The sequence below is a fragment of the Mugil cephalus genome, chromosome 17 (genome assembly GCF_022458985.1).
Source record: "Mugil cephalus isolate CIBA_MC_2020 chromosome 17, CIBA_Mcephalus_1.1, whole genome shotgun sequence".
Lineage (NCBI taxonomy): Eukaryota > Metazoa > Chordata > Actinopteri > Mugiliformes > Mugilidae > Mugil > Mugil cephalus.
Window position 1 is genome coordinate 22,957,290 of NC_061786.1, and position 26,762 is coordinate 22,984,051.

Here is a 26,762-nt window from a genome sequence, read left to right on the forward strand (position 1 = left end):
GGGGGACAGGAGGGACCCCTCCCCACGCCGTCCCTTCTTCTACCGGGTCCTTCGAGCCGCCTTCCCCCTCCACCTGGTCTTCCTGGTGCTGCTGGTCGTGGCCTGTCTGGTCCCGCTTCCCGAGGAGGACTTCAGCTGCACCCTGTCCAACAACTTCGCCCGCTCCTTCTACCCGATGCTGCGCTACACCAACGGGCCCCCGCCCACATGAAGCCCCGCCCACATGAACCCCGACATAACCAAACCCTGGACAGCGTAAGATTCAGAAGCACCTTCTCCCCCCCAGGAAAGAGCACCAGCCTCCACCTGAATATTTAAAAATGTATTTATTTATTTGTCTAAATGAGAAGAAGCCATATCTGGTTTGAACTTTGTTTTTTGTTTTTTTTGTAAATGTAGATTTGACGTCTCGGCTGAAAAAAAGTATTTTGATATCGATGTTTTCTATGAGCTGTGTTACTGGAGGGTGTCACCAGGGGGCGCAACAGGGGGGACACGTTATTTAACCTGAATCAAACTAAATCATCCTGGTTTGTCTCCGGCCTCACGGTGAAAGGAGCATTTTCACCAGGGATGAGGCGTTCACTGGCCATTTTCTACACTGCAGCTATTTTTACACAGAAGGAAACCACTTGTTAATAACACACATATCATTATTATTATATTATTATTATTATTATTTTGTTTTTTTTTACAGAAAGACGTTTTCGGTGTTTTAACGCTCTGTGAGACGCAGACCTGCCTTTCTGTAGTTAAATGTCCTTTTTAATGAATCTGTATTTATCAGCAAAACTACTGAGAAAAGAAGAAGATAAATTATTGTTTGTGAGCGTGAAATAAAAAGAACTGGATGAATCTTTTTTTTTTTTTGGCTCTCCAGATATTTTCCTATGAACCTCGTCTCAGTTTAAAGCCGCTGTAACTAGACGATATTAAGAACGAACTGAGTCCGTGTGCAGCTTTAAAGCGAGTTTCGTATCGATGCACTAGAACTAATCCAGATTAATGTGGAGGTTTGTGACTCACCGACTCTCGGCTCCTGCAGATAAAACACAAACTGTTCACGTTGGATCCACCTGAAGGATTCTGGGCTGAAACAGTGAATGTAGAACAATCAGAACAAGGAGCAACAGACGTGTGTAAAGCTTGATTTATTTTGTGATCCGGTATATTATGGGATGTAGAGATGACTTGACAATAAACTGGGTTTTGCCATGATTTGTGGTCGTTGTGTTTTCTGTGACGACATAAAAGAGGAAAAAAAAAAAAAAAACCTCCGCGGGATCTGATCCGAGACAGGAATGTGTTGTTCACAAACACAAATCTTTCCAGAGTCGTGTGTGTTCATGCAGGACGAGCCGCAGACGTCAGGACCCGCGGAGCAAATATCTGCCGCTCAGCGCTGGTCGGATCCTCCGGCACCGAGGCTGGATTTACCCTGGCACACTGAAGGCGGCGCGAGTCACGACGGGACGTCCAAGACGCTTCTTAATGGTGCGTTTGTTTGGGAGGAGAATCATTTGACTGATGTCTGAGCACATTTCAAACCTTTAACAAACGGCCTGAGCCAAGAACAAAGTCAGAGTCTGGATTCTGGTTCTGATTCTGCAGCAAAGAAAAACACCAGTGGTTGGAAAATAATTTAAAATAAAAAAATAAAAATAAAAAAAACATTACCTTCTTCTTTAATCACCAGCTTTAAGGTGGAGGGACAGTTTGTTCTGTTTAACTTTCTGCTCTATGAGACGATGTAATATTATAATTTTCTTCTGATTCACTGATAAAAGTCATAGGATTCAACCAACACAACAACTTATCCTCATTTTTTAACTGTGTTCCAGCTTTGATTCCTCCAGAACTAAACCACTTAGAGAGATTCTGACTGTAGTGATAGAAACTTCAGAGTCTCGTCTTTAAAAAGAGACAAAGACCATGAATGAGCTTTAACATATTCATCAATAATATTCAGTTACTTCGTCCTAAACAGATTAATTATCACTTCACTAAAAATATAAAACAAACCAAAGAGGTTAGAATTAGATGAATATGAGGACATTTATATTTAAAGCTTTACTAATTAGCATATGTGTTAGCACATTAAGCTAAATCTACAGGTATTAACTGTGACCATCAAACTGCAATGACCCATATTTATGTTAATATTGTGCAATAATTCATGTTCACTTCATAAACTTGTACAGATGATTTATTTATATATTTATCTGCTGCCGTGTAATAATATCTCATATTCAATGTTATTATGGAGCAATTTGCTGCAGTATCAGATTCTGATTCTGATTTTATTCTGTAAGTTTAGTGGAATTAATGTTTAGGATTCTCCACATTTAATCTTAAGTTCAGATTTATTTGTCTGGAGCCTCAGAGCGAAAATAAACGTGGTGTAAATTCAGCCTCGGTTCAACCAGATGAACATTAATATTTATAACAGTCGTTTTGTTTTAAGGCTGCAGAGAGTAGAAAAAACCTGCACACAACGAAGCAGCACAGAGGAGGAGGAGGAGGAGGAGGAGGAGCAGGAGCAGGAGGAGAAACACCAGAGTGACAGAGAACATCCTCTTTTTCTTTTGTTCAGCTGTACGACCAAAAACCTTCATGGAATTAATGTGACGGTTTGTAGAAAAACCGAGATACAAACAGTTGATATCAAAAAAGAGGAGGTGGAGGAGGAGGAGGAGGAGGAGGAGGAGGAGCAGCGACGTTCTCCTGAACATCAGCTGTGGTTCACGTTCACAGGAAACATCCACACACAAAATATACAATCCATCAAAAATGTTGTTTTTTTTTTTCTCCGAAAAGACTAAAAACATCTCGACAAGAAAAAAAACTTTACCTCACGAAACCACGGGGGGGTTAGTTTTAGTTTCTGTCTCTTTTTCAGGGGGGAGAGGGGGGAGGTTCAGTCTCTGAGTCCACATCACCCATCTAAGATGGTTTCCATGGCGACGCGTTCGGAGCTGATGTAGTCCGAGGACGGACCGGGGCCCGGGCCCCCCCCGTCCAGAGGCCACGCCCCCGCGGAGACGAAGCTGAAATAAAAGAAGACGAGTTTAAAAACATTTACTTTTATTCTTTCTCTAAAGTTCACTTCTTCATCCTCTTATTCAGGAACTCACTCGTCTTCCAGGTGAGACGGGGGCGTGGTCTGGAGGGGCGGAGCCTGCAAGTGTCCGTCCAGGACGGGGTCCGAGGCGTCGTTGGGGTGGGAGGGGTGCGGCGGGAGATGGGACGGGGGAGGGGGGTACTGGTGGGGGTCGGGGAAGGAGTCGGAGGCCGAAGAGGAGGAAGAGGAGGAGGAGGAGCTGGATGTGTTGGCGTCGAGCATCTCCAGGAGGAGGTCATAGACCAGCACCACGTTCTTCCTCTTCATGGTGGAAAGGTGGTCCATCCCTTTATTACTGCAAATAAATAATAAAATAAAATAAATAAAGGTGGTCCATCCCTTTATTACTGTAAATAAATAATAAAATAAAATAAATAAAGGTGGTCCATCCCTTTATTACTGTAAATAAATAATAAAATAAAATAAATAAACATGATCAATCCCTTTATTACTGTAAATAAATAATAAAATAAAATAAATAAAGGTGGTCCATCCCTTTATTACTGTAAATAAATAATAAAATAAACAATAAAATAAAAAATAAATAAAGGTGGTCCATCCCCTTGTTACTGTAAATATAAAATAAAATAAAAAATATAATAAAAATAAATAAAGGTGGTCCATCCCCATATTACTGTACATAAATAATATAATAAAAAATAAATAAAGGTGGTCCATCCCTTTATTACTGTAAATAAATAATAAAATAAAACATAAAATCAATAATAAAATAAAAATAAATAAAAGTGGTAAATCCCCTTATTACTGTAAATAAATAATAAAATAAACAATAAAATAAAAAATAAATAAAGGTGGTCCATCCCTTTATTACTGCAAATAAATAAAATAAAATAATAAATAAATAAACATGATCAATCCCTTTATTACTGTAAATAAATAATAAAATAAATAATACAATGAAAATAAATAAAGGTGGTCAATCCCCTTATTACTGTAAATAAATAATAAAATAAAAAGTAAAATAAAAATAAATAAATAAAGGTGGTCCATCCCCTTATTACTGTAAATAATAATAAAATAAAAAATGAAATAAAAATAAATAAAGGTGGTCCATCCCCTTGTTACTGTAAATATAAAATAAAATAAAAAATATAATGAAAATAAATAAAGGTGGTCCATTCCCCTATTACTGTACATAAATAATATAATAAAAAATAAATAAAGGTGGTCCATCCCTTTATTACTGTAAATAAATAATAAAATAAAAAATAAAATCAATAATAAAATAAAAATAAAAGTGGTAAATCCCCTTATTACTGTAAATAAATAATAAAATAAACAATAAAATAAAAAATAAATAAAGGTGGTCCATCCCATTATTACTGTAAATAAATAATAAAATAAAAAATACAATGAAAATAAATAAAGGTGGTCCATCCCTTTATTACTGTAAATAAATAATAAAATAAACAATAAAATAAAAAATAAATAAAGGTGGTCCATCCCTTTATTACTGTAAATAAATAATAAAATGAAAAATAAAATAAAAATAAATAAAAGGTGGTCCATCCCCTTATTACTGTAAATAAATAATAAAATAAACAATAAAACAAAAATAAATAAAGGTGGTCCATCCCTTTATTACTGTAAATAAAAAATAAAATCAATAATAAAATAAAAATAAATAAAGGTGGTCCATCCCCTTATTACTGTAAATAAAAAATAAAATAAAAAATAAAATAAAAATAAATAAGGTGGCCCATTCCCCTATTACTGTAAATAAATAATAAAATAAAAAATAAAATAAAATAAATAAATGTGGTCCATCCCCTTATTACTGTAAATAAATAATAAAATAAAAATAAAAATAAATAAAGGTGGCCCATCCCTTTATTACTGTAAATAAATAATAAAATAAAAAATAAAATAGAAATAAATAAAGGTGGTCCATCCCTATATTTCTGTAAATAAATAATAAAATAAAAAATAAAATCAATAATAAAACAAAAATAAATAAAGGTGGTCCATCCCCTTATTGCTGTAAATAAATAATAAAATAAAAATAAATAAGAAAGGTGGTCCATCCCCTTGTTACTTCCTCCCTCCATCCTCCCTCTCTCCCGTCCTCACCTGACGTGGCGGATGTGGGACAGCAGCATGGTGAGGTGTCCCAGGCGGAGCGTCTGCTGCTGGCTGGACAGACCCAGTTTGGAGATGGCCCAGACCAGAGCGTCGATCACAGAGTCCAGAAGACGGAGCAGCTTGCTCCTGCTCTGCAGCTCCTCAGCCGTCTGAGGAGAAGTGGAGCACAGGTCTGCAGAGGACACAGCACATCACATCAGTCCTTCCCTCCTCCTCTCCTCCTCCTCTCCTCCTCCTCTCCTCCTCCTCCTCTCCTCCTACTCCTCCTCCTCCTCCTCCTCCTCCTCCTGCTCCTCCTAGAGGTCAGTCATAGATGTTCAGAAACATTTACAGCCACAAGAAAAGTGAAGAAGGTTTCTACATCTGGGACAAAAGTCTGAAACACTAGAGGACAGCAGACAGGAGGACGTCCTGTAGAGAGGAGGACGTCCTGTAGAGAGGACAGCAGACAGGAGGACGTCCTGTAGAGAGGAGGACGTCCTGTAGAGAGGACAGCAGAGAGGAGGACGTCCTGTAGAGAGGACAGCAGAGGAGAGGACGTCCTGTTGAGCTACAACGTTGCACGTTCATAAATCTCTTTTAAATTCCTTTCGTGTTTTCTCTGACTTTTCAAAGTCTTGTTCACTTCTTGCACAGTTTGTTCTTATTTCTTCCTCCTCCCACCTCCCTCCCATCCTCCCCCCGTCCTCCCCCCATCCTCCTCCCATCCTCCCCCCATCCTCCCCCCTCCAGCTGCAGTGGAGCAGAGTCAACATTTTTCCAATTCTATTCTAACATGAGTCTGAGCGAGGATCCAGGGAGGGTTTCCTTTATTAACCTCTGAGGGGACGGGACAGGAGGACAGGAGGACAGGAGGACAGTTGGACAGGGGGACGATCCACCTGGACACAGCATCCACCATTTTTGTTCCTACCACCAGATGCCACGTGAAGACGAAGCAGAAGAAGAGGGAAAGCGCAGTGAAACTCACTGGAGTTGAGGAGGATCATGGCCTTCAGACAGACGTACTCCTCCCTCTGAAGCTTCAGCTCTCTAAACCGGGAGGTGGCCGCCAGCAGCATGTCGAAGATCTCCATGATGCCCTCCACGCACTGGCCCTCCTCCCTGCAGAGAAACGGAGCAAAGAAACGTTCAGGACGCTTCCCTCTGGAAAATCTACCCGAGTGGAAGTTAGAGGACGTTCTCTGAGCCTCGTGACACGTTGATGAAGACTTTGTTCCTAATAAACCGATTCATTGTCATCGAATTCTTCCACTTTAACATGTTTCTTAACATCGACTCTGATCCTCACTAATACATGATAAACCCGATGCTAACCCAGGTCATAATGTTATGGCTGACAGGTGTACATCCAGATTACTGCAGACTAGTAATGAACCATCCTCCCTCTGACTCCTCACATCTGGTCAAGGAACCAGACGAATAAATACCTAAATATAACGAACATGAAAGAAGCAGACGGAGGTTTAGGATCAGATGGAGATAATTAGAAGATGATTCATCCAGGATGTTTACCCCCCCCCTCCCACAGTAAATACGTCCCTGTTATTAAACCCACGGAGGCTGAGTTAAGCCGGTGGTGATAGTTTCCGTGGCAGTGGGGAGAGAAAGGTCAAACACTGAACTCAAACCAACGTCGACCTCGTAAAGAAAAATCTACCGTCCACAAAAAAAAATAAAAAAAATTTAAAAACTACTTTTAAAGAGCAGAGAAGAAGCTGCACCAGATATAAAATACGACAACAACAAACACAGCGTCCAGCTCAGATCAGAAGAAAACACATTAACATCTGAAAATAAATAAACAGGAAAAGAAAAACTAAGGAGGTGAAGTTCAAATAAAACACAAAGTATTAGTCAGATATTATCAGTGAAAACCTTGTCAAGGTTTTAAGAAAACGTCTGGATGGAAAAAGAAGAAGAAAGAGAAAACTCCTAGCCTTCCAGCTAACAGTAGTTACTCTTAGCTTCCTAGCCTCCCAATTAATAGTAACTCCACCTGTTTCCTTTGCCCTGAGCTAACAGTAGCTCCTTCTAGCGTCCTAGCCTCCATGCTAACAATGGCTCCTCCTAGCTTCTTAGCTAACAGTAGCTTTTCTTAGCTTCCTAGCCTCACAACTAATATTATCTCTTTCTGTTTCCGAGCATCTGAGCTAACAGTAGCTCTTTCTAGCTTCCTAACTTTTTTTCCTGATTCTGATAGCTCTCTAGCCTCACAGCTAACAGTAGCTTCTCCTAGCTCTCTAGCCTCCCAGCTAACTGTAGCTTCTCCTAGCTCCCTAGCCTCCCAGCTAAATGTAGTTTCTCCTAGCTTCCTAGCCTCCCAGCTAACAGTAGCACCAGAGGGTGCTGGGAGGTGATGTTCCTCACCTGTTGAGTTTGAAGTCTGGGGAGAAGATGAGTTTCCCAGGATGATCCACAGACCTCCACATCAGCCCCAGCATGAGGATCTCCAGCCAGCAGCACTTCAGCAGATGGATCTGATCGGCCAGACTCAGCTCCACGAAGCCTGAGGACGGAAACAGGAGGCGCATTTAGACCACGTTCAGTCTGACGTGACTCAGGCATCAGTCAGAGGTTCTGGTTCTTTGCTTCATGTGGGGAAAATCATTTCACTGCTTCTTCTTCTCCTCCTCATCCTTCACCTCCTTCTTCTTCTTCTCCTGTTCTATTTCCAGCAGACGTGATGCTCCTCGTTAATACATCTCTACAGTGATCCATGGTTTGTTGTGAACACACATATTTGATGAGCTCATTGGATTTAGTCTCCATGGAAACAAACTCTCTCTCTACAGATTTGAAATAAAATGAAATAAAACTGTATGAAAATATTTTTGGGACTTTTACACATTTCAGTTTTTTAAATCAGCTCCTCGACCGCGGAGTTAAAAGTTCCAGGGAAGATGTGAGAAGAGTTAATTCTCTCCTCACCTGTCTCAGTCTTTTATGAAGCACATTTTCACTTTTCTCCATCTGAGAGACGAGTAAAAAAAAAGAAAAAAGAAAAGAAAAGTCTGGAAATCAGGGAAAATGGTTCTTTAAAAAAAGAAAAAAGAAAAAAGACGAGCTTCATTCAAAAAGATGAGAGTCTTTGTGGAACCTTCATATTAACACCTCTACTGAGAAAGACACCTGCTGAGAGGAGGGAGGGGGACGAGACAAAGAGGGAGAGGGAGAGAAGAAAGGGGGGAGTGGAGAAAAGAGGAAGAAGAGGCAAAGAGGACGAGATGAAGAGGAGACGAGACTAAGGAGAGAAAGAGGAAACCAAGAGGGAGGAAGAGGAGAAGAAGAGGAAGAGGAGAAGACTGAGGAGAGAATTCAGCCGGATGTTTGGTTTCTAAAACGGTGGAAGTCAACGACTGATGAATGAATGAATGAACGAATGAATGAGACCATGAACCGGACTCAGACCAGGTCTCACCGGGGATCTTCTTGGCCCAGCTGATCATGAGGACCAGCTCCTTGTCGGCCAGGTTGGTGAGGGACATCATCATGCTGGCCTCGGTGAACGGCTTCTTCAGGTCCTCCATCAGGTAGATCTCCGGGGGCTCGGCCTCCATGATGCGGGAGATGAACTCCTCCGGGCTCATGGCGGCGTGATGGGGGTGGGCGGCCTGGGGGAGGGAGCCCAGGGGGGAGAGAGGCGGCCCCAGGTTGAGATGCCGCTGGGCCCGAGAGCCGAGGCCGACCTTCACCAAACCCCGACCGGCGGAGTCCCGGGTCTGGACCCCGCCACGACGGTGGCGAGATCCTCGATAGCTGCAGCGCTCACGCCTCACGCCTGAGAAGAGGACAGACAAAAAATAAAACATCAGAGGCAGCAGCTGGTACAACATGCTACTGACCACACGGTGGCGCTGCTGATGATCTACACACAGACTGAGATCAGACTGAAAGCAGAGCAGCAGGCTAGCATCCAGCTACCAGCTAGCAACCAGCCAGAACACACCAGCTAACTAGCCTAGCCAACGGCTAGCACATCAATGGGGTTTAAAAGTAGGCCAAAAATAAATCCTATCTAGGACATATTCAAAGTAACTGAATCCTGTTGATGAACACGTTGGAGCTCATTCATGGTCTTGGTCTCTTTTTAAAGACAAGACTCTGAAGTTTCTATCACAAAAGTCAGAATCTCTCTAAGTGGTTTAGTTCTGCAGGAATCAAAGCTGGAACACAGTTAAAAATAAGAAGAAGTTATTGGTTGAATCTTATAATGACTTTTATCAATGAAATGTACTTAAACACACTTGGAGTCCAGAGCTCTGATTGGTTCAGAAAGATGCTACTGTCCCATAAACCACCAGAGGAGGTTAAAGGGTTAATTAACACCAGGTGTGAAGACAGGAACTTAAAGGTGGATGGATGGACAAGTGTCTAACCTGAGGTCCTGCAGAGGATCTAATCCGGCCCGTGGGATAAATTTACAGAGCATAAAAATGACACTGAGGACTTTATGTGCATTTTTTCCAATAAAAGTAAGAGTTTTAGTGAGAGTTGTCGAAATAAACACTTCCATAATGTACTTTTTGCTACTAAAACAAAGGGAAACGTTTGGAATTATTTATAGGTTAATAATCTATCATGAAACTGGTCGGACCCTTTGAGATGAAATCAGGCTGCGTGTGGCCCCTGAACTAAAATGAGTTCTGTAAAGTTCTTGTAGTTTTTAGATGAGTCCTGTTCAGTTCTGTGAACAGGTAAACGCCCTTCGCCTTCTCACCGCCTGCACCTGAACTTTACTCAGACGACACAAGTTATAAAAAATCAATTGCAATAAAAACAGAGCCTACCGCACTTCATCATTCCCACTTCGTAGCATTTCCGGAGGCGGCAGGCCTGGCAGCTTTTACGCCGGTTCTTGTCGATAGTGCACTGATTAGTGGCGGGGCAAATGTAGTCGTTGTGTCCTAAAGGAAACAAGAAGAAGAGTTAAAGAGTTATTTGCACAGGTTAGAATGAAGGGGATGAAGATTAAGGGACGAAGAAAGAGATGCACCCTGGATGCTCCTCTTGAAGAAGGCCTTGCAGCCCTCACAGGACCAGACGCCGTAGTGGTACCCGGAGGCGTAGTCGTGACACACGGCGCAGAAGTGCATGTCGGCTTTTCCTGCCGCCGACGAACACGAGGACTCCTTCGCCCTCTCCCCTGCGTCCTCCGATTTCTTCCCCAGCAGCTTGTTACAGCTGATGACGGCGCTGCAGGAAGAGACACGGGGACAACTTGACATGAGAAATGTTAGTCCGTCATCCACCTGTCATCATCAGCCCTCCCGCAGAGACATCGCTGCACAGAATGTCTCCACATTTCAGGCAAATGGGAAACCGTCACTGGACGTAATCGGTATATTAATCTCCACGTAGATCACGACCACCAGCTGCTCCCACAGATAACATCCACCGTTAAACGATCTAACTACTGGAGCACAGAAATACTACAGCTCTTCATGAAGTAAGGAAGCTGCAGCTCAATGGAAAAGCAATCAGATACTAAACTACGAGACGTTTATAGCAGTGTGGTCGAACAGCATCCAACAAAAACTATTAAATCTTAACCTGCAGGTCTTTGCAACTTGAAACTGAATCTGCAGTTTTAACCAGTCGTCCGTGGTCGAGGTTCTCATCTCACTACAGTCGAGTAGAAATGAATATAGGTGGATAATACGATACGATCAAACAGTGCATGTCTCAACAAATCTGCACAAACCGCTCGGAAAAGTTTGATTTGACCAGTGACGCTCTTTGGATTCTTTGCATCTGGTTCCTAAATCTGGATCATGTCTCCATGTGTTCCTGGTTCTGGTCCAGTGGTAGGTAGAGATCCATCAGAGGCAGCAGCTGATACAATATCCTACTGACCACATGGTGGCGCTGCTGCTGATTTACACACAGACTGAGATCAGATCTCCAGTTCTGGCTGGGGACGCATGTGGAGACACATTTCATTAAGACCCGGTGTGAAAAGGTGCATTAGAGGAACCGGCTGCATCATGTGAACATCTGAAATTCATTCTTCAGAAGAACGACGAACACAAACGTGAGAAGAACCGAGACTGATGTGAGAATTTACACCTTTTCCGCTTGTGTGTCGGCGTCATTCTGAGCCAATTAATGTTCAACAACCACTAGTTTTACATGAAATCAGTGCAGCAGGACAGAGAGGAGACGTCTGAGAAGATCCTGTGCAGGAGAATTCATTTCAAATGAAGGGACCAGACCTTTAGTCCTGATCTAAACATCACAGAGTCAGTCTGGATCACAGGAAGGGACAGAAGACACTCACACCAGATGAATCCATGCAGGATCTGAGGACAGTTGTCCAACATGATATGCAGCTTAAAAACTGTGCAAGTGCATCCAGAGGATGTTTAGGTTCAAATAGGAAACTTTAAGAATTAACAGCTGGATGCTTCAGATTTTACTTTAGGAATCTAAAACTAAATCACCTTCTACATAAACTGCTGGAAAGAATGATTTCTGATCTAGAAGCACAGAACAAAATGAACCATAATGAATAAATCTGTCGCATGTTTTATGGCAGCCAAAATTTCCAGACGTGTGTTTGTTTAAGAGTAAATTCTCCCCTTAAAGCGTCTTACGTCCAGTAAACCAGGCTCTCGTGGGCGTCCCGTGTTCGTACCTGCTGTGGTTGATGCTGTGGACTTTGGGCTCCATCCAGCCTGAATGTGGACTGGGTTCGTTGTAGACGAGAGGCTGGGTGCAGTGCAGCGTGAGCGAGGGTATGTTGGGATGACTGTGCGACGGCCAAAAGGCCGAGGGGCTGAGCGGGGGGCACAGAGATGAAGGACTGTCGGTGATGGGCGGCCGGGTGTAGCTGAGCATGGACGGACTGTAGAAGGTCAGAGGTCCGTGTCCGTGGCCGTAGTCGTGGCTACTGTCCGTGTACGGAGAAGGGATGCAGACGGTGTGGTTGTCCACGCCCAGCGGGGGGCTGTACATGACCGGCAGGAGTCCCGGGGAGCTCGGCCTCTCCGTGCCTTTACTGGAGTCCACCTCCTGGAGCTGGAGCAGCGGCAACGGGTCTGCATCCAGCCCAGGGGAGGAGGCCATGTCACAGGGGCAGCACTGCAAATGTGGAGGAGACGGATGATAAGACGATGCAGCTGGTTCCTCTACTGCATCTTCTTCTACAGCCAGGTCCTGTAGCACAGGGACAAGAATGAATTATTAAATTATTAAAGCAGCTTTTTAAACACACATCACAAACCGGCTTCGTCAGACCTGATCAGACGTTAACATCTTCAAGTCCCTGTGTTCACACCTGGTGTTAGTGAATTATAAATGTGTCTCCACATGTGTCCTCAGCCAGAACTGGAGATCTGATCCCAGTGAGTAAATCAGCAGCAGCGCCACCATGTGGTCAGTAGAATATTGTAGCAGCTGCTGCCTCTGATGGATCAGAACCAGGAACAGGTGGTTGTTGTTGACTTTGGGGACATGATCCAGATTTAGGAACCAGATGGAAAAACTCTCAAACGTTAAGTTCATCTTCATTTAAATGTAAAGTACTTTATTTGTCATTATACATTTTATTTGTACAATGAACCTGCATGATTGGATGGAGATGAAGCTCAGATTAGATCAGCATGTTAGCACCATCCTGTTAGCATGCTGCAGCGTTAGCCACTTCTCTTCCTCCACCAACAAGTTCAGGTCCTGTTTCCATCAGAGTCTGTCAGATTCCCAGAATCTATGCAGTGAATGCTTTGCAGAAACTGTAGAACATCATGATCTCACAGTGACCTTTTTCATTTAAAATGTCATCACTTCATTGTAGAATATGATTTGTTGAGTCACTGGCAAAAAAAAAAAAAAAAACTATTCTTTTTTTTTTTTGAGATCACACTGACCGTTGACCAAAATCTAATCACTTCATCCCAACGTTCATCAGCTGAACCGAAATTCTCTAGACAATAACTTATCAGACAACTCGAAAACATAACACCTCAGTTCAGCCCCGTCACAGAACATTAAATAAAGTTAACGTTACTCATCAGAAATACGACTGAGACAGACTCCTGGAAACTTCTTCTTCTTCACCTTCAAAACCTTCTGCTTCTGGTTTCACAGATTAAAGGATGAATAATTTAAATTATAAATCACATGAACTATTTATTTAGAGGCTAAAACCAAACTCGAAAAATATGAAAGTTAACGTGGACCAAACCTGACAACGTTTTGTCGGGGTGAGTTTCAACTGCTGCAGAGAAAAGACGTTTTATGACGTATTTTTTACAGAACGTACACGTCGACGTCTCAAAAAACCTTCATTGTGTTTGAAAAAGACCAGACGCAACATTTCAAATCCTCTATTTTTATTTATTATTGTTATTATACCGTCCTCATATCATGGAGACGGCATCAGCAGCAGATTCCCTGTTAATCAAGGACGCATGAGAAACCACATAACAACACCAGATATTAGGTGTTTTCTCCGCAGGGTGAGGACAAAGTGAGTTCCTCCTGCTGCACGTGAGGACCAAATGTGACAAAAGCAACTTTAGGAAACACATTCAAGGAATTTGGCGACGTCATCCTGCCGACCGTCCTCGTATCTTCTAGTAAACAAGAGTTCTTGGTCTAGTTTCTGCAGCTTTATAGTAACTAAAACTACTTTATTATTCACAGTTTTTAAACGTATCATTAATAAAGTCATTGGGGTTTTGTGTGGCTACGTAGCTCTATGCTCTATGTAACTTCTTAGCCTCTCAGCTAATGGTAGCACATGTTAGCTTCCTAGCCTCCCAGCTAATAGTAGCTTCTCCTAGCTTCTTAGCCTCTGGGCTAATAGTAAGCTAGGCTCTGGTTCTGTGCCGTCATCCTGTCGATTATCCTCGTATCTTCTAGAAAACATGGACTACATGTTCTTGATTTCATTTCTGGAACTTTATAGTAACAAAAACTACCCAAGACACATCATCAGTTAATTATGATGCCTAATTATTCCCAGTTTTTAAATATATAATTTATGATCATTTATCCAAGCGGCTTTTTGCATGTAGTAGCTCTACTTAGCTTCCTAGCCTCCCAGCTAATAGTAGCTTCTCCTAGCTTCCTAGCCTTTGGGCTAATAGTAGCTTCTCCTAGCTTCCTAGCCTTTGGGCTAATAGTAAGCTAAGCTCTGGTTCTGTGTCGTCATCCTGGCAATTGTCTTCAAATCTTCCAGAAAATATGGACTACAAGTTCTTGATTTAGTTTCTGGAACTTCATAGTAACAAAAACTACCCAAGAGGCATCATCAGCTATAATTATTTCACAGTTTTGTAAATATATCAGTTATAAAATCATTTATCCAAGTGGCTTTCTACATGTAGTAGCTCTAACTAACTTCCTAGCCTCCCAGCTATAGTAGCTCTTCCTAGCTTCCTAGCGTCTGGGCTAATAGTAGCTCTTCCTAGCTTCCTAGCGTCTGAGCTAACAGTAAGCTAGGCTCTGGTTCTGTGTCGTCATTCTGTCGATTGTCCTCGTATCCTGTAGAAAATATGCGCTAAGGAGTTCTTTATTTAGCTTCTGGAACTTTAGAGCAGCGATTCCCAACCAATTTCACTTCACTGGTCAGAAAATGATTATTTATTACTGCAAAAAATAATATCGAAATTACCACGATGGTGAATGAGCTCTCAGAGCTAAAATGAAAACATCCACACACCATAAAAAGTGCATTTGCACAGCAGCTTGATGAACGAACAGATATCAGAGGAAATTAAACTAAACAGACCCAAAGTTAACACTGTGTGAGTAACTGTCAGTTAATTGAGAGCAGATGATCATTATTTTATTATTTCATTATTTTATTATTTATATGTGCCATGGCTCAACAGGGGTTGGGAAACACTGGTTTATAGTCACTGAAAGTACTCAAGAGGCATCATCAGTTATAATTACTCACAGTGTAAATATATAACTTGTCACATCCCTCATTTAAGGGGCTTTGCGTGTCCGGGTAACACGTACACAAGAACAGTCAAGTGTTCTCGCAGACGTTGTTGTTGTGTGCAGATCGTTCTCAGAGCACACGTGTAAATGACGCAACAGACGCTTTACTGTGTCAAAGGTGAAGAGAGCCACTCTGCGTTTATTAACTGCATATAAACCGTGAGCTTTTGTGCCAGAGACAGAACATAAAAGCGCAAAATAATCAGCCGAGCTTGTGCGTGACCTGACGGTGGTTGGGCCGAGCGCTGGTTAATCAGTGCCAGGATCGAAGGCACGGCGGCAGGCGGCTCTGAGCTCTGCACACGGACTCTTCGATCAGAAACACCGCCCGGGATCAGGCTCTCATTTAAAAAAAAAGAAGCTTCTCTCTGGAGAGTTTTGCCTTTGATTCATCGCTAAAGATAATTCTTGAGAATGAAGAACTGGAAAACGCTGCTGTTATTCTCATTTAACTGACTCTAGTTGCACAACAACATCAACTGTGGCCAAAAGTCAGGAGAGCACAGACGAATGGTAAAGGCTTAAAAATAAATGATAATATGTCAATGAAATGATCTAAAGTAACCTCCAGCGACTGATGAATGCGGAGCAGCAAAACCCCTCGTGAGGCTTTTTATTGCCCAATAGGAAAATCAACTTTTTTTAGTGTCACATTATCAATGTGCAGCCAGAAATTTTACATTTAATGTAATGTTGCTCTTATTATTAAATGCTATTTATTTATTTATTAAATATTTTTGCATAAGTGAAAATGCTAAAATATCAAAACCAGAAGAAATCAATTAGAATTTTAAGCAAATAAACTGAAATGTGGCCAAAACAACGTCCAACGACATCTCCTCCTACCAGCGCCTGGACGGTTTCATCGATCACGTCATGTCGACCTCCACATCTCATTTAACCACACAGTTCAATATTTAGCAGCTTTTCTATCCCGTGTTGATAGTATAAATAACAGTGTGTACCGTAAACGCAGGTATTGTGGAACTCCCAGTTCCAGTTACAGATCTCAGGGCAACTTCCTTGATGATTAAGTTGGAAACTCGTGACGCTACAACTGACGCGTTGCAAGTGAATGCATCGCTGAAGCTGGCGATGCAGGATCGTCCCATTCAGTTTATGACAAGCTGCAAAAGATCTGGCTCGTGATTATAAACATGACTGATGTCAGAAAACTAGTCAACCTGGCACAGACACAGCAGCACTTTATCAGAGGCACAGTATGGAAGTTTCAACTGATACAGAAATATATATATATTATATATATCAGGCCTTTAATGAGGATTAATCCATCATCATGATCAATCTGATTATTAATTTTAACCCAATGAAGCATCTGCAGGGATCCTGCTAGCACTCAGGCTAACGCGGCTAACAGCTGGAGACAAACCAAGACAAAGACAAGCTGCCAATGCTGACTGCAAATATGTGTCCACGCCTGCAAACCACTGTTCACACAGACGGTTCTCAGCTCTCCGCTCGTTGGACAATGTCAACAAGTTAGTTTGTCTCAGTAGCAACAGGGACACATTAATGTGGACACATGGTGACTGAAATAAGACAACAAAAGTTGTTTCAAGTTGAATGTGTTGAATCCGTTGAATCAACACGTTAAGTGCAGATATTTTCCTTTCTTTCTGGAGACTGTTTGCTCATGAACAGTGAAATTAAAAATAAATGAGATTAATCTGATTAGACATTTATATATATGGTCCTCCGTCCAATCAGACACGTTTAAACTAATGTGCTGTTACTGTCCATCACCACATTAAGCCCCGCCCACACGATCTGATTGGCCCAGCACGTCTCAGCTGGAGCAGAATCAGAGACTCCAGAACAAGTTTACACAGTTAAAAAAAGTCCTGTAAGTTTATCCTGAGGAAGAGACAGAATGAGGTTTTATAGCTCAACTAAAACTAAACTAATTCAACTAGAACTGGAGCAAAGAACTGATTCTGTTCTGAGTGAAGTCAGAACGTCATTCAGAGTTTAAAGATTTTTAATTAGTATGTTTTGAGAATCCACATTAGCTTGAAGGATCCTTTCAGCCTCTTGAAACCGTGACACACAAACACACAAACAAGCTCTTCCTAGCTTCCTAGCTTCCTAGCCTCCCAGCTAACAGTAGCTCTTCCTAGCATCCCAGCTAACATTAACTCTACCTAGCCTCTAAGCTAATAGTAGCTCTTCCTAGCCTCCCAGCTAGTACTAGCTCCTCCTGTTTCTGCACTACTGCCACCTGCTGGTGTGAACATTCCCCCTCTATTTGAACCAGCTAATCATTGGCTTTGGTCTTCGTGGTGCGTTCAAGTGCAACTTTTTGGTCCAGACACATTCGGCCTTTGCTGCGTCTTTGAAGTCAGTTTGATTCTGTCTCATCAAGAATCAAACAATAAGCCAACTTTTATTTTTGTAATGTAACGAGGACGACGGACGGTTCCGCCAAAAGATTTTCAGATTTGTTGCTTTAAAGTGATCTGATGCAAAAACACAACAAAAATGAATAACAACCCAGTTCAAGCGTATTTGTGTTGATAGTACAGGAGTGACTGGTGATAAGGATGTAATTTACTGATACGCTAAATGAAAGCGTTTTATTGCCCTCACCGAAAACCAAACACAAGGTCGAGATTTTATTTTTTTTAAGCGTCAGATTCAGGATATTAAACCGAGAATCAACACAAAACGCACAATAATAGACGCGATTACGATCAAACTGCAAACCTACACTCCCGCTGACATTTCACATGTGAATGTCTCCTCCGACTTCCCTGAGCTCAACACCCGCTGCCTCCACCGGCTGAATTAAAAGCAGGAGTTAAACGTCTCACCGAGGAGAAGCCGAGTTCACGGCTCAGACGACATCGGAAGCGCCAGGAAATCTTTCTTCTCCGGGATCTGGGGCTCAAGTAAAAAGTGTTTTGTAAGAACGTCTGTGCCGAAGTTTGAGCTTTGGACAGACTGGTGTTCATGGCAGCCTTCCATGGTAAACCACCAGCCAGGCAACACCGGGTCAAAGGGCACAATCTTAATGCAACGCTGACTTTTATTCACTCCACATGTCACCAGTCGCTTGGTTTATTCCAGAAACGCTTCTCGTTTATTTTTCCACAGGAAGGAACCGGGGAAAAAAAAGACGGAGGCAAATGTTCCGAGTGTTTAACAATCAGCTCAACCTTTTCACAATGATGTCGTTTATCAAAGGAGAAGAAAACACCAACGCGCCAAATGATTGAGGACGAAGTCAGAGCCCTGAGCGAACCACACCGATCAGCCACAACATTACGACCACTGATAGGGAGGCTCATAACGTTTAAAGCGTCTGGTGAGAGTTCAGTGTTCGACTGGGAAACGTTTGGAGCTGGAATCCATTGATGTGGATGTTACTGAGATATCAGCCCCCCCCCCAGACCAGATTAACTCCACCACCCCACAGCAATGACACTCCTTCCACAGCAGAATGCAGCCTGACAGACACACACACACACAAATATTTTGGGAACAACAACAAAAAGGTGGTTGTGCATCAGTTTCTGGTCATTTTAAGCATTTTAAAATGTGTTGAGTCTCTTTATGGTCATTTTGTATCTCACTTTCCTTTTGTTGTGTCTTTGTGGGGTCATTTTGAGCATCTTTGTGGTTGTGTTGTGGTAATTTTCAGGTTCTTTTGAGTCTCAGTTTTCTTTTAATTCATCTTTAGGTTTGTGTTGTGTCACCTTCTTGGTCATTTTAGACATTTTAAAGGTTGTTTTGAGTCTTTGTGTGGTGATGTTGGGTTTCTTTATGGTTGTGTTACTTTAGGGTCATTTTGATCAATTTTATGTCGATTTGTGTCTCAGTTTCCTTTTGTTTTGTCTTTGTTGTTGTTTTAAGCATTTTAATGGCTGTTTTGCATATTTGTGTGGTCATTTTGTGTTTGTGTGTTTATGGCTGTTTTGTGGTTATTTTGTAACTAAAGTTTTTTGTGTTACTTTAGGGTCATTTTGATCAATTCTATGTCGTTTTGAGTCTCAGTTTTCTTTTAATTCATCTTTAGGTTTTTTGTGTCACCTTCATGGTCATTTTAAACATGTTTTGTGTCTTTGTTTGGTGACGTTTTTGCATCTTCATGGTTGTTTTCACTCTTAACATTTTGATAAAACATGAGTTAATTGGTTAAAATCCAGACAGAAATCTCTGTCTGTGACGTTAATCACATTTAAACCGTCTTGTGACAGTTCAGCTGGTTTTCATTCATTCATGTTGATGTTACTTAGACATGTAGCCTCCACCTGCACCAAGACCACACACACACACACACACACACACACACACACACCACACACACACACACACACACAACACACACACACACACACACACACACACACACACACACACACACACACACACACAAACACACACACACACACACACACACACACACACACACACCACACACACAAACACACACACACACACACACACACACACACATAGATGGTTAGCAAGCAAAACATCCAGGAATCCTGTCAAATAAATCTCTGGACACGTCCTCGGACTCTCAGCAGATTAAAGTCCCCAGAAATAAACCTCAGAGCAAAACATCACCAAGAAGAAACACACTCGGAGCATTTTAAACATTTTTAAGTTTGTTTTGCATCTTTGTTTGGTGGTTTTGAGTGTTTTTTTGTCAACATTTTGTTCCATTTTCTGGTCATTTTGTGCATATTAAGGTGGTTGTGTGTCACTTTCTGATCATTTTAAGGATTTTAAATGTTGTTTTGTGTCTTTGTTTGGTCATATTGATCAATTTTTATGGTTGTTTTGAGTCTCAGTTTTCTTTTAATTCATCTTTCAGTTTGTTTTGTGTCACCTTCATGGTCATTTTAAACGTTTTGTTGGTCACTTTTATGTTTGTTTTGTGGACATTTTCAAAATGTTGTGGTTGTTTTGAGTCGCGTTGTGGTGATTTTGAGACACTTTCAGGTCTTTTTGTGTCTGTCTGTGTCTTTTGTTTCACCTTTTTGGTCGTTTTATGTAACTTTCCGGTCATTTTGAGCATCTCTGTGGTTGTTTTGTGAGTTTTAAGGTTTTAACCAGCAGGACCTTACACACACACACACAAACACACACACACACACACACACACACAGACACACACACAAACAGTGTAGAAAAAACAGCACAAGTGAGACCTACGCTATATTAAGAAGGTGGTCATAATGTTATGCCTGATTGCCTGATCATTAGGTAACTCTTTTTTTTTTTTCCACATCTGATCCAAAAGTGTTGAAATGAAGCTTCATGAACGAACAAACTCAAATGAGTCTAGAAACGAGTCCAGCCAACGAGAATAAAGACAGAATCAAAGTCCATTGAAATCTCTGTCCACAAAGAGAGAAATGCCCTTTATTTATTTATTTTTTTTTATTTATTTATTTATTTTCCCTCCATCATAAAACCTGGACGCCTCCGGTTCTGACACACATGTAGCTCAGTCCGGCCGCCTTCAGCAGATAAGAGACGAGGTCAAAGTCTGTGTTCACAGGCGCAAATATCTCGACACATCAACGCGACAGAAAAGAGACGGAGCTGAATTAAATAAAACATGTTCATTCCTCGAGTAGAAAAGACGCCTCCGCCTGTCGGGACGAGGCTGCAGCCAGAGACACATACCGAGACAGAAAGAGTCCCCCCCCGGACCATTAGCCTTTAGCCTTTAGCCTTTAGCCGGCCTCTGTTCCCTGGTTCTCACAGCCTCACAAAGCGACGAGGATTAGAAGGGAGTCGAGAGGAGGTGGGAGGAGGTGGGAGGAGGTGGGAGGAGGCGGGAGAGGAGCTCCGGCAGGATGGGCGAGCTGATTACAGAGTCGGGACGTGAAGTGGTTTTAGCCGTCACCTGTCACTCGGCCCAGAAATACATCCTGTCAGTCACTCAGTCTGGGTTTAAAAGGAACTTATCGAATATATAAAAAAAATACTCACAAATACTTTTATTTTAATTCGTCTTCAGGTTTGACTCGTGTTCTGGTCATTTTAAACATTTTTAAAGTTGTTTCGTTTCATTTTCTGGTCATTTTCAGCATCTTTTTGGGCCATTTTCAGGTTATTTTGTGTCTGTTTTCTTTTGTTTTGTCTTTGTGGTTGTTTTGAACATTTTAAAGGTTGTTTTGTCGTCATTTTGAATTTATTAAGGTTGTTTTGTGTTACTTTGTGGTCATTTTAAATGTCTTTAAGGGTCATTTTAGGACTCAGGTTCCTTTAAATCCACTCCTATATCTGTTCTGTGAAACCTTCTTGGACATTTTAAACATCTTTTAAGTTTTTTTTTGCATCTTTGGTGATTTTGTGCCACTTTTGTGCAATTTATGGTTGTTTTGTGTCATTTTCTGGTAAAAGTGAGTGTTTTATTTTATGGTGATTGTGCGTCACTTTCTGGTCATTTTGAGCATTTTAAATGTTTCTGAACATCTTTGTGTCTCAGTTTCCTTTGATGTTTGTTTTAAGTTACCATCTCGATCATTTTAAACATTTTTATGGTTGTTTTGAGCATCTTTGAAATTTTATGTCACTTTCAGGTCATATTGTATCTTTTTTTTCTTTAGTTTAATCTTTGTGGTAGTTTTGAGCATTTTAAAAGCAGTTTTGAGTCATTTTTAGTGTCTATGTTTGTTTTGTGGACACTTTGTGTCATTTTGTGTCTCAGTTTTCTTTTAATTCATCTTTAGGTTTGTTTTATGTTAATTTCTAGGTCATTTTAAATATGTTGAGCGTCTCTGTGGTTGTTTTGTGGTCATTTTATTTTTTAAGGTCTTTTTGTGGTGATTTTGAGCCAATTTGTTGAAATTTTGGTCATTTTTTGTGTCTGTTTTCATTTGTTAATGTTCCTTTGTGCCAATTTGGGGTCTTTTTGAAAGATTTATGGTTGTTTTGTTTAATTCTTTGGTAATTTTGAGTCTTTACGGTGGTTGTGTGTCACTTTCTGGTCATTTTAAGCATCTTAGAAGTTGTTTTGAGTCTCCGTGTGGTCATTTTGTGTCTCTTTTTCCTTTTGTTTCATCTGTGTAGTTGTTTGAAACATTTTAAGCTTGTCTGGCTGTTGTTTTTGTGTTACTTCGTGGTCATTTTGAGCACTTTAAGGATGTTTTGGGTCTTTTGCTGTGGACCATTTTGATAAAGCGTGAGTTAATTGGCTGATTAAAAACCAGACAGTAATCTCAGACAGTTTCTCTTCTAATAAAAGAAGCGCTGGTCTCTTCAGGTTTCGGGAGTTTATGTCATATCGTTCATATCATTTTGCACTTTTCCGATAAAACCGTCAGTTTATAAACAATGAAAAGTAATGGAGGATTAAGGAAAACGTCAGAAATAAAAACCATGTGCAGCGAAAGCTTAAAGACCTCGTTGGTTATTTTCATTTATCAGAACAGAGTGTTTTATTTTGCTCGTATGAAGATAAGGAGAAGAACGCTGAGACTGATTATTATGGCTTCACTTCAACCACCACGAAGAAACTGACTCAGGTTCTTATTTCACAGCGAAGACGAAAAACTGAAGAACCAGAAAATAATATAGAAAAAACTTCTTCTTCTCTACATCCACATCTGGACAAGAACAATCTTCTAATAACCTGAATAAAATGGTCCAGATCCTTCATCTTCTTCCTCCTTGTTCTTTTTTATTTCCTCCTCCTCCTCCTCTGGAATCCATGAGGACAGAGACGATGGAGACGTGGGGACATCTTGGTCGTCTTCTAAGACTCTGGACATTCAGGACTGGAGACAGAGATGTCCCTCCTTCCTCATCCTCCCGGTCTCCATGGTAACAGTTCATCTCTGATTACAGTCATGGATCAGGATGAAGACATACTGACCCCTGTGAAAGTATTTATATTTTCTTTCCTACATTGGTTCTTAGTGTCTGTGATGTTCCCCCGGTGTTCTGCTGTGTTTACTGTAATCACACATTCAGTTTGACTTCAAAAAAAAACTTTAAAAATGAGACGTTATCCTGCGGCCGAGACGATCCGTAGAGACCGAGCCGTCCCAGCGGGAGTTTGAATCTGACAGAACAACAGCCCTGATGATTCTCCACAAAACACAAACACACTGGTTTACACACAAAACATCCAGGAATCCTTTCAAATTAATCCTGGACACTTCCTCAGACTCTCAGCAGATCAAAGGCCTCGGGAATAAAACTCAGAGCTGATCAGAGAGGAAGAAATCAGACGCTTGGTGTCACTTTCTTTTCGTTTGGAGCGTTTTAGGGCAGTTTTGTGTCTCTTTGTCGTCACTTTGAGCATCTTTTGGTGGTTTGTTTCATGTAACTTCCCGGTGACGTTGAGCATCTTCGTGGTCATTATGAGGTTTTAAGGTTGTTCTCAGCAGGAAGCAGCCTGAGCACGAGACGGCACCAGGTTATGACCTGAAGCCTCCAGATTCACTAGATCCCAAACTGATCAAGTATCTGTGGGATGATTCGGTCGTCCCCCCCGCCGCCCCCCCCACCCCACCCCCCCACCACTAACTCCCTCAGAAGACCCAGGTTCATTCTCTGATGAGCCACAACAAAGGTGGTCATAATGTAACGGCTGATCTGTGCACAACAAACATACTTATTCTGTTTTGCTTGTTTCACGGGGAAAGATACAGGAGGGGTTACCTAGGCAACCAGAGGCTGGGGTGTCGACTATCACACAATCACTTCGTTATTTCTAATAAACTGTTTCATGTGTCGTTTACTGTTAAACTCAACCAGAGACGGTCAGTTATGAGGTCAGAGGTCAGAGGTTATGAGGTTATGAGGTCAGAGGTCAGAGGTCATGAGGTCATGAGGTCGTGCATCCAGGTTATCCAGCTCCCTGCAGCTCGTCTAAATAAATCTAATTAAAACTGTGACCGTCTTCCTGCAGAAAACGACCTCACGGAGAAAATTCTGTTTATTTCTATACAAATATTTTACTGTGAACATTATGTGTAATATGAAAACTTAGAACTCTTCTCCCTGTAAGACATTGATTTGATTTGATCATATTGTCTCATCCGATAGATGTTATTTTTATTTTTTTTTACAGATTCTTCATTTATTTTACTTGTATTTATAACTTGTGTGAGCGGTTGCGTCTTTTATTTTTCCTTCTGTAGAGCCTTTGTTTCTCTGTGGTCGTTTTAAAGAACTTTATTTAAGTGTCTATTTAAGTGTCTGTTTATAAGTTTTCTGATCTCTGTCACGTAGCAGGTTTTTTTCTTCTGAATGAATTTGTTTCCTCCTCAGGTGAGTTCTCCAGATACTTCACACTATAACCGAGTGTAACACCCTCACCTGCCTGGAGACACCCACCTCCTCCACCTCCTCCTCCTCCTCCTCCTCCTCCTCCTCCTCCTCCACCTCCTCCACCGTGTTCTAGCTTCGTACCCGGAGCGTCGCCGTGGGCCTGAGGCCTGAGGCCTGAGGCCTGGACTGGGTGGGAGACCAGGAACTGCCGAGCGGCGCGACCTTGGCGAGTTTGCCGGCGCCGACCAGAGGAAGGGGATGTGCTCGGAGCTCGGATTCTTATTTCTGGTAACGGCAGGACTTCCCTCCATCCTCCCCTCACACATACTTTCAACTCCCCCACAGAGACGTTATTGGTGAGCGCAGAAGGAATCTGGTATTTACAGCCAGAGCCAGATTAAAAGTGACACAGTGAGCAGACTCAAGGCCGCGGAGGCGAGGTTTCCAGGCTTACATCCTCGCTCAGAGGCAGCAGCTGATAGGGCGGCTTTATGTGGATGTGATAAACTAATCAGCAGCAGCGGCCGAAGATTAAGCGAAAAATAAAAAGACACATTAAACCTCTGCAGGAACGTAACGAGAACATGTGGAGGGAAACGGATTCAAACCTGTTTACACCTGAATTAAACCTCATTTAAACCTGTTTACAACTGAGTTACATCTGATTTTCACTTAATTTAAACATCATTTAAAGCAGATTTAAAGCAGATTTAAACCAAATTTAAACCAGATTTCAACCAGATTTAAACCTGATTTAAACGAAGATTTAAACCGGATTTAAACTCCATTTAAACCAGATTTAAACCTGATTTAAACCAGACATAAGTGACTACACATTGGATCACTTGGATTATTTGAACTTTTGGTTTTGATGCCTTTCATAGTTTATAGTATAATGTAAAATAATGAACAGTCTGTTCTACATTTATAGACTTTAATATTGTCACTAAAGAAAAAAAAAATTCAAGACTTTGCATAAAAAAGAAAATCCAGTGTTTTAGTCTAAAATAGTGAAATTAAACCCAAATGAAACCATTTTCCATTTCACTGCTGATAGAATGAATTAAATAAAGTTGAGCTCATTTATCTCCTTCGTCTCTTAAAGTTGGATTAAACAGAAATATCTGATTCACATCCGGATCAAATAAACTCTGTCTCAGTAGTTAAACGCGGATTAAATGATTTTAAATCGGTTTAGTTCTGGTTAAAGTGACCTGGAGTCAATCAGACCTGCACCTGTCTCCAAAAAAACAAACCGAGGAGTCTCAAACCTGAGCAGAGGATCAGCTGCTGGACTCCTCTCGGCTTCTCCAGGTCCAAAAACCAGCGGCGTCAACAAGAAGAAGAAGAAGAAAGAGGAGGAGGAGGAAAAAGGGCGAACGCGTAAAAGTGAAAGCGTGAGCGCAGCAGCCGGAGTTCACTCCTCCTGCAACTTCTCCTTCTCCTCCTGAACCAAAGTTTCCTCTCATCTCCTCTCAATCCGTCTCCGTCTCCGTCTCCGCCAGGTTTAAGGTTGGACTCCTCCGCGGACGTCAGGGAGGACACGCCCTGCAGGAGGAGGAGGAGGAGGGAGCCACGGAAACACGGCGGTAAAAGGCTTCAGGTTGACATCATAATAAATTAACAGAGTCCAGACTTTAACTTATTCTCTGCTGCGCAGTGAAGCTGGAAACACGAGACAAAACGAGCGGATTGTTCCGCGTAAAGACGCATCAATAAAAACAAAAGATTAGATCAGTTTTACACGAGATAAAATAATAATAAAAAAAAAATCCGGAGGTTTGTTAGAACGTGTTTGTGTTCGTGTCGGTTCTTTTTGTGATGTGTAAATGTCCAGCGTCTCCCTCTCGTGTCCACTTGGTGCCAGAGTTCAACAGTAAATAAAAAGTGAAGCACGGAGTATATTTTCTGTATTTAAAGGCTTAATTGACTAATTACCTGTAATTACCTGGAGCTCCTCCCCGTGGGCTGCGTGGGTTCCGTGTCTGTGGCTGGGATCAGCTCACACTGACCTGCTGGACTCATTTCACTTTACATCGTGTGATTCGGTCCGTGTCTCCTGCCTCAGGCTCATTTGTGTCTGCGTGCGGCCGAGCTGACCCGTCCACTCTGCGCGTCCCTCCGAGTTAAACCTGAGTCTTTACTGTTTCAGGAAGAGTCAAAAGGGTCAAAGCTGCTTCTTCTGTCCAGCTGCTGCTTGGTTCATGTAACTTTCTGACTGTTTGTCTCAGTCACTCAGGCAGGATGAGAATCCTCAGGAATCTGCAGGATCCGTCCTCTGCTGGTCATAATGTTATGGCGGATCATTAGTGACATTTAACACGTG

The 26,762-nt window shown here is 41.7% G+C and overlaps 2 protein-coding genes across 3 annotated transcripts in view; one reads left to right on the forward strand and one right to left on the reverse strand.

The window, feature by feature from the left end:
- The window catches only part of syne2b (spectrin repeat containing, nuclear envelope 2b), a 136,334-nt gene extending 135,116 nt beyond the window's left edge, over positions 1-1,218 (forward strand). The window contains 1 exon segment of the mRNA XM_047611357.1: positions 1-1,218. Within this exon segment, the coding sequence (XP_047467313.1) occupies positions 1-211 (211 nt within the window). The 3' untranslated portion in view covers positions 212-1,218.
- Positions 1,137-25,957, reverse strand: esr2b (estrogen receptor 2b). 2 transcript variants are annotated; one of them, XM_047610947.1, is made up of 10 exons: positions 25,708-25,957; positions 11,862-12,382; positions 10,221-10,420; positions 10,015-10,131; positions 8,646-9,005; positions 7,595-7,733; positions 6,195-6,328; positions 5,213-5,396; positions 3,135-3,416; positions 1,137-3,047 (listed from the first exon to the last, which is right to left on the reverse strand). In XM_047610947.1, the coding sequence occupies exons 2-10, from the start codon at positions 12,290-12,292 to the stop codon at positions 2,936-2,938; spliced, it is 1,959 nt and encodes a 652-aa protein (XP_047466903.1). In that variant the 5' UTR covers positions 12,293-12,382; positions 25,708-25,957; the 3' UTR covers positions 1,137-2,935. The 2 variants fall into 2 exon arrangements, with proteins under 2 accessions (XP_047466903.1, XP_047466902.1); XM_047610946.1 differs by lacking the exon at positions 25,708-25,957 and adding an exon at positions 18,010-18,571.
- Between the last annotated feature and the right edge of the window lie 805 nt (positions 25,958-26,762).

Coding starts and splice junctions, on each gene's coding strand:
- esr2b (XM_047610946.1), bottom strand. CDS start 18,150: ATGAACACCAGTCTGTCCAAAGCTCAAACTTCGGCACAGACGTTCTTA. Junction 7,734..8,645: donor CTGGGCCAAGAAGATCCCCG/GTGAGACCTGGT, acceptor TTCCGTCCTCAG/GCTTCGTGGAGCTGAGTCTG. Junction 3,048..3,134: donor CCGTCTCACCTGGAAGACGA/GTGAGTTCCTGA, acceptor CTTTTATTTCAG/CTTCGTCTCCGCGGGGGCGT.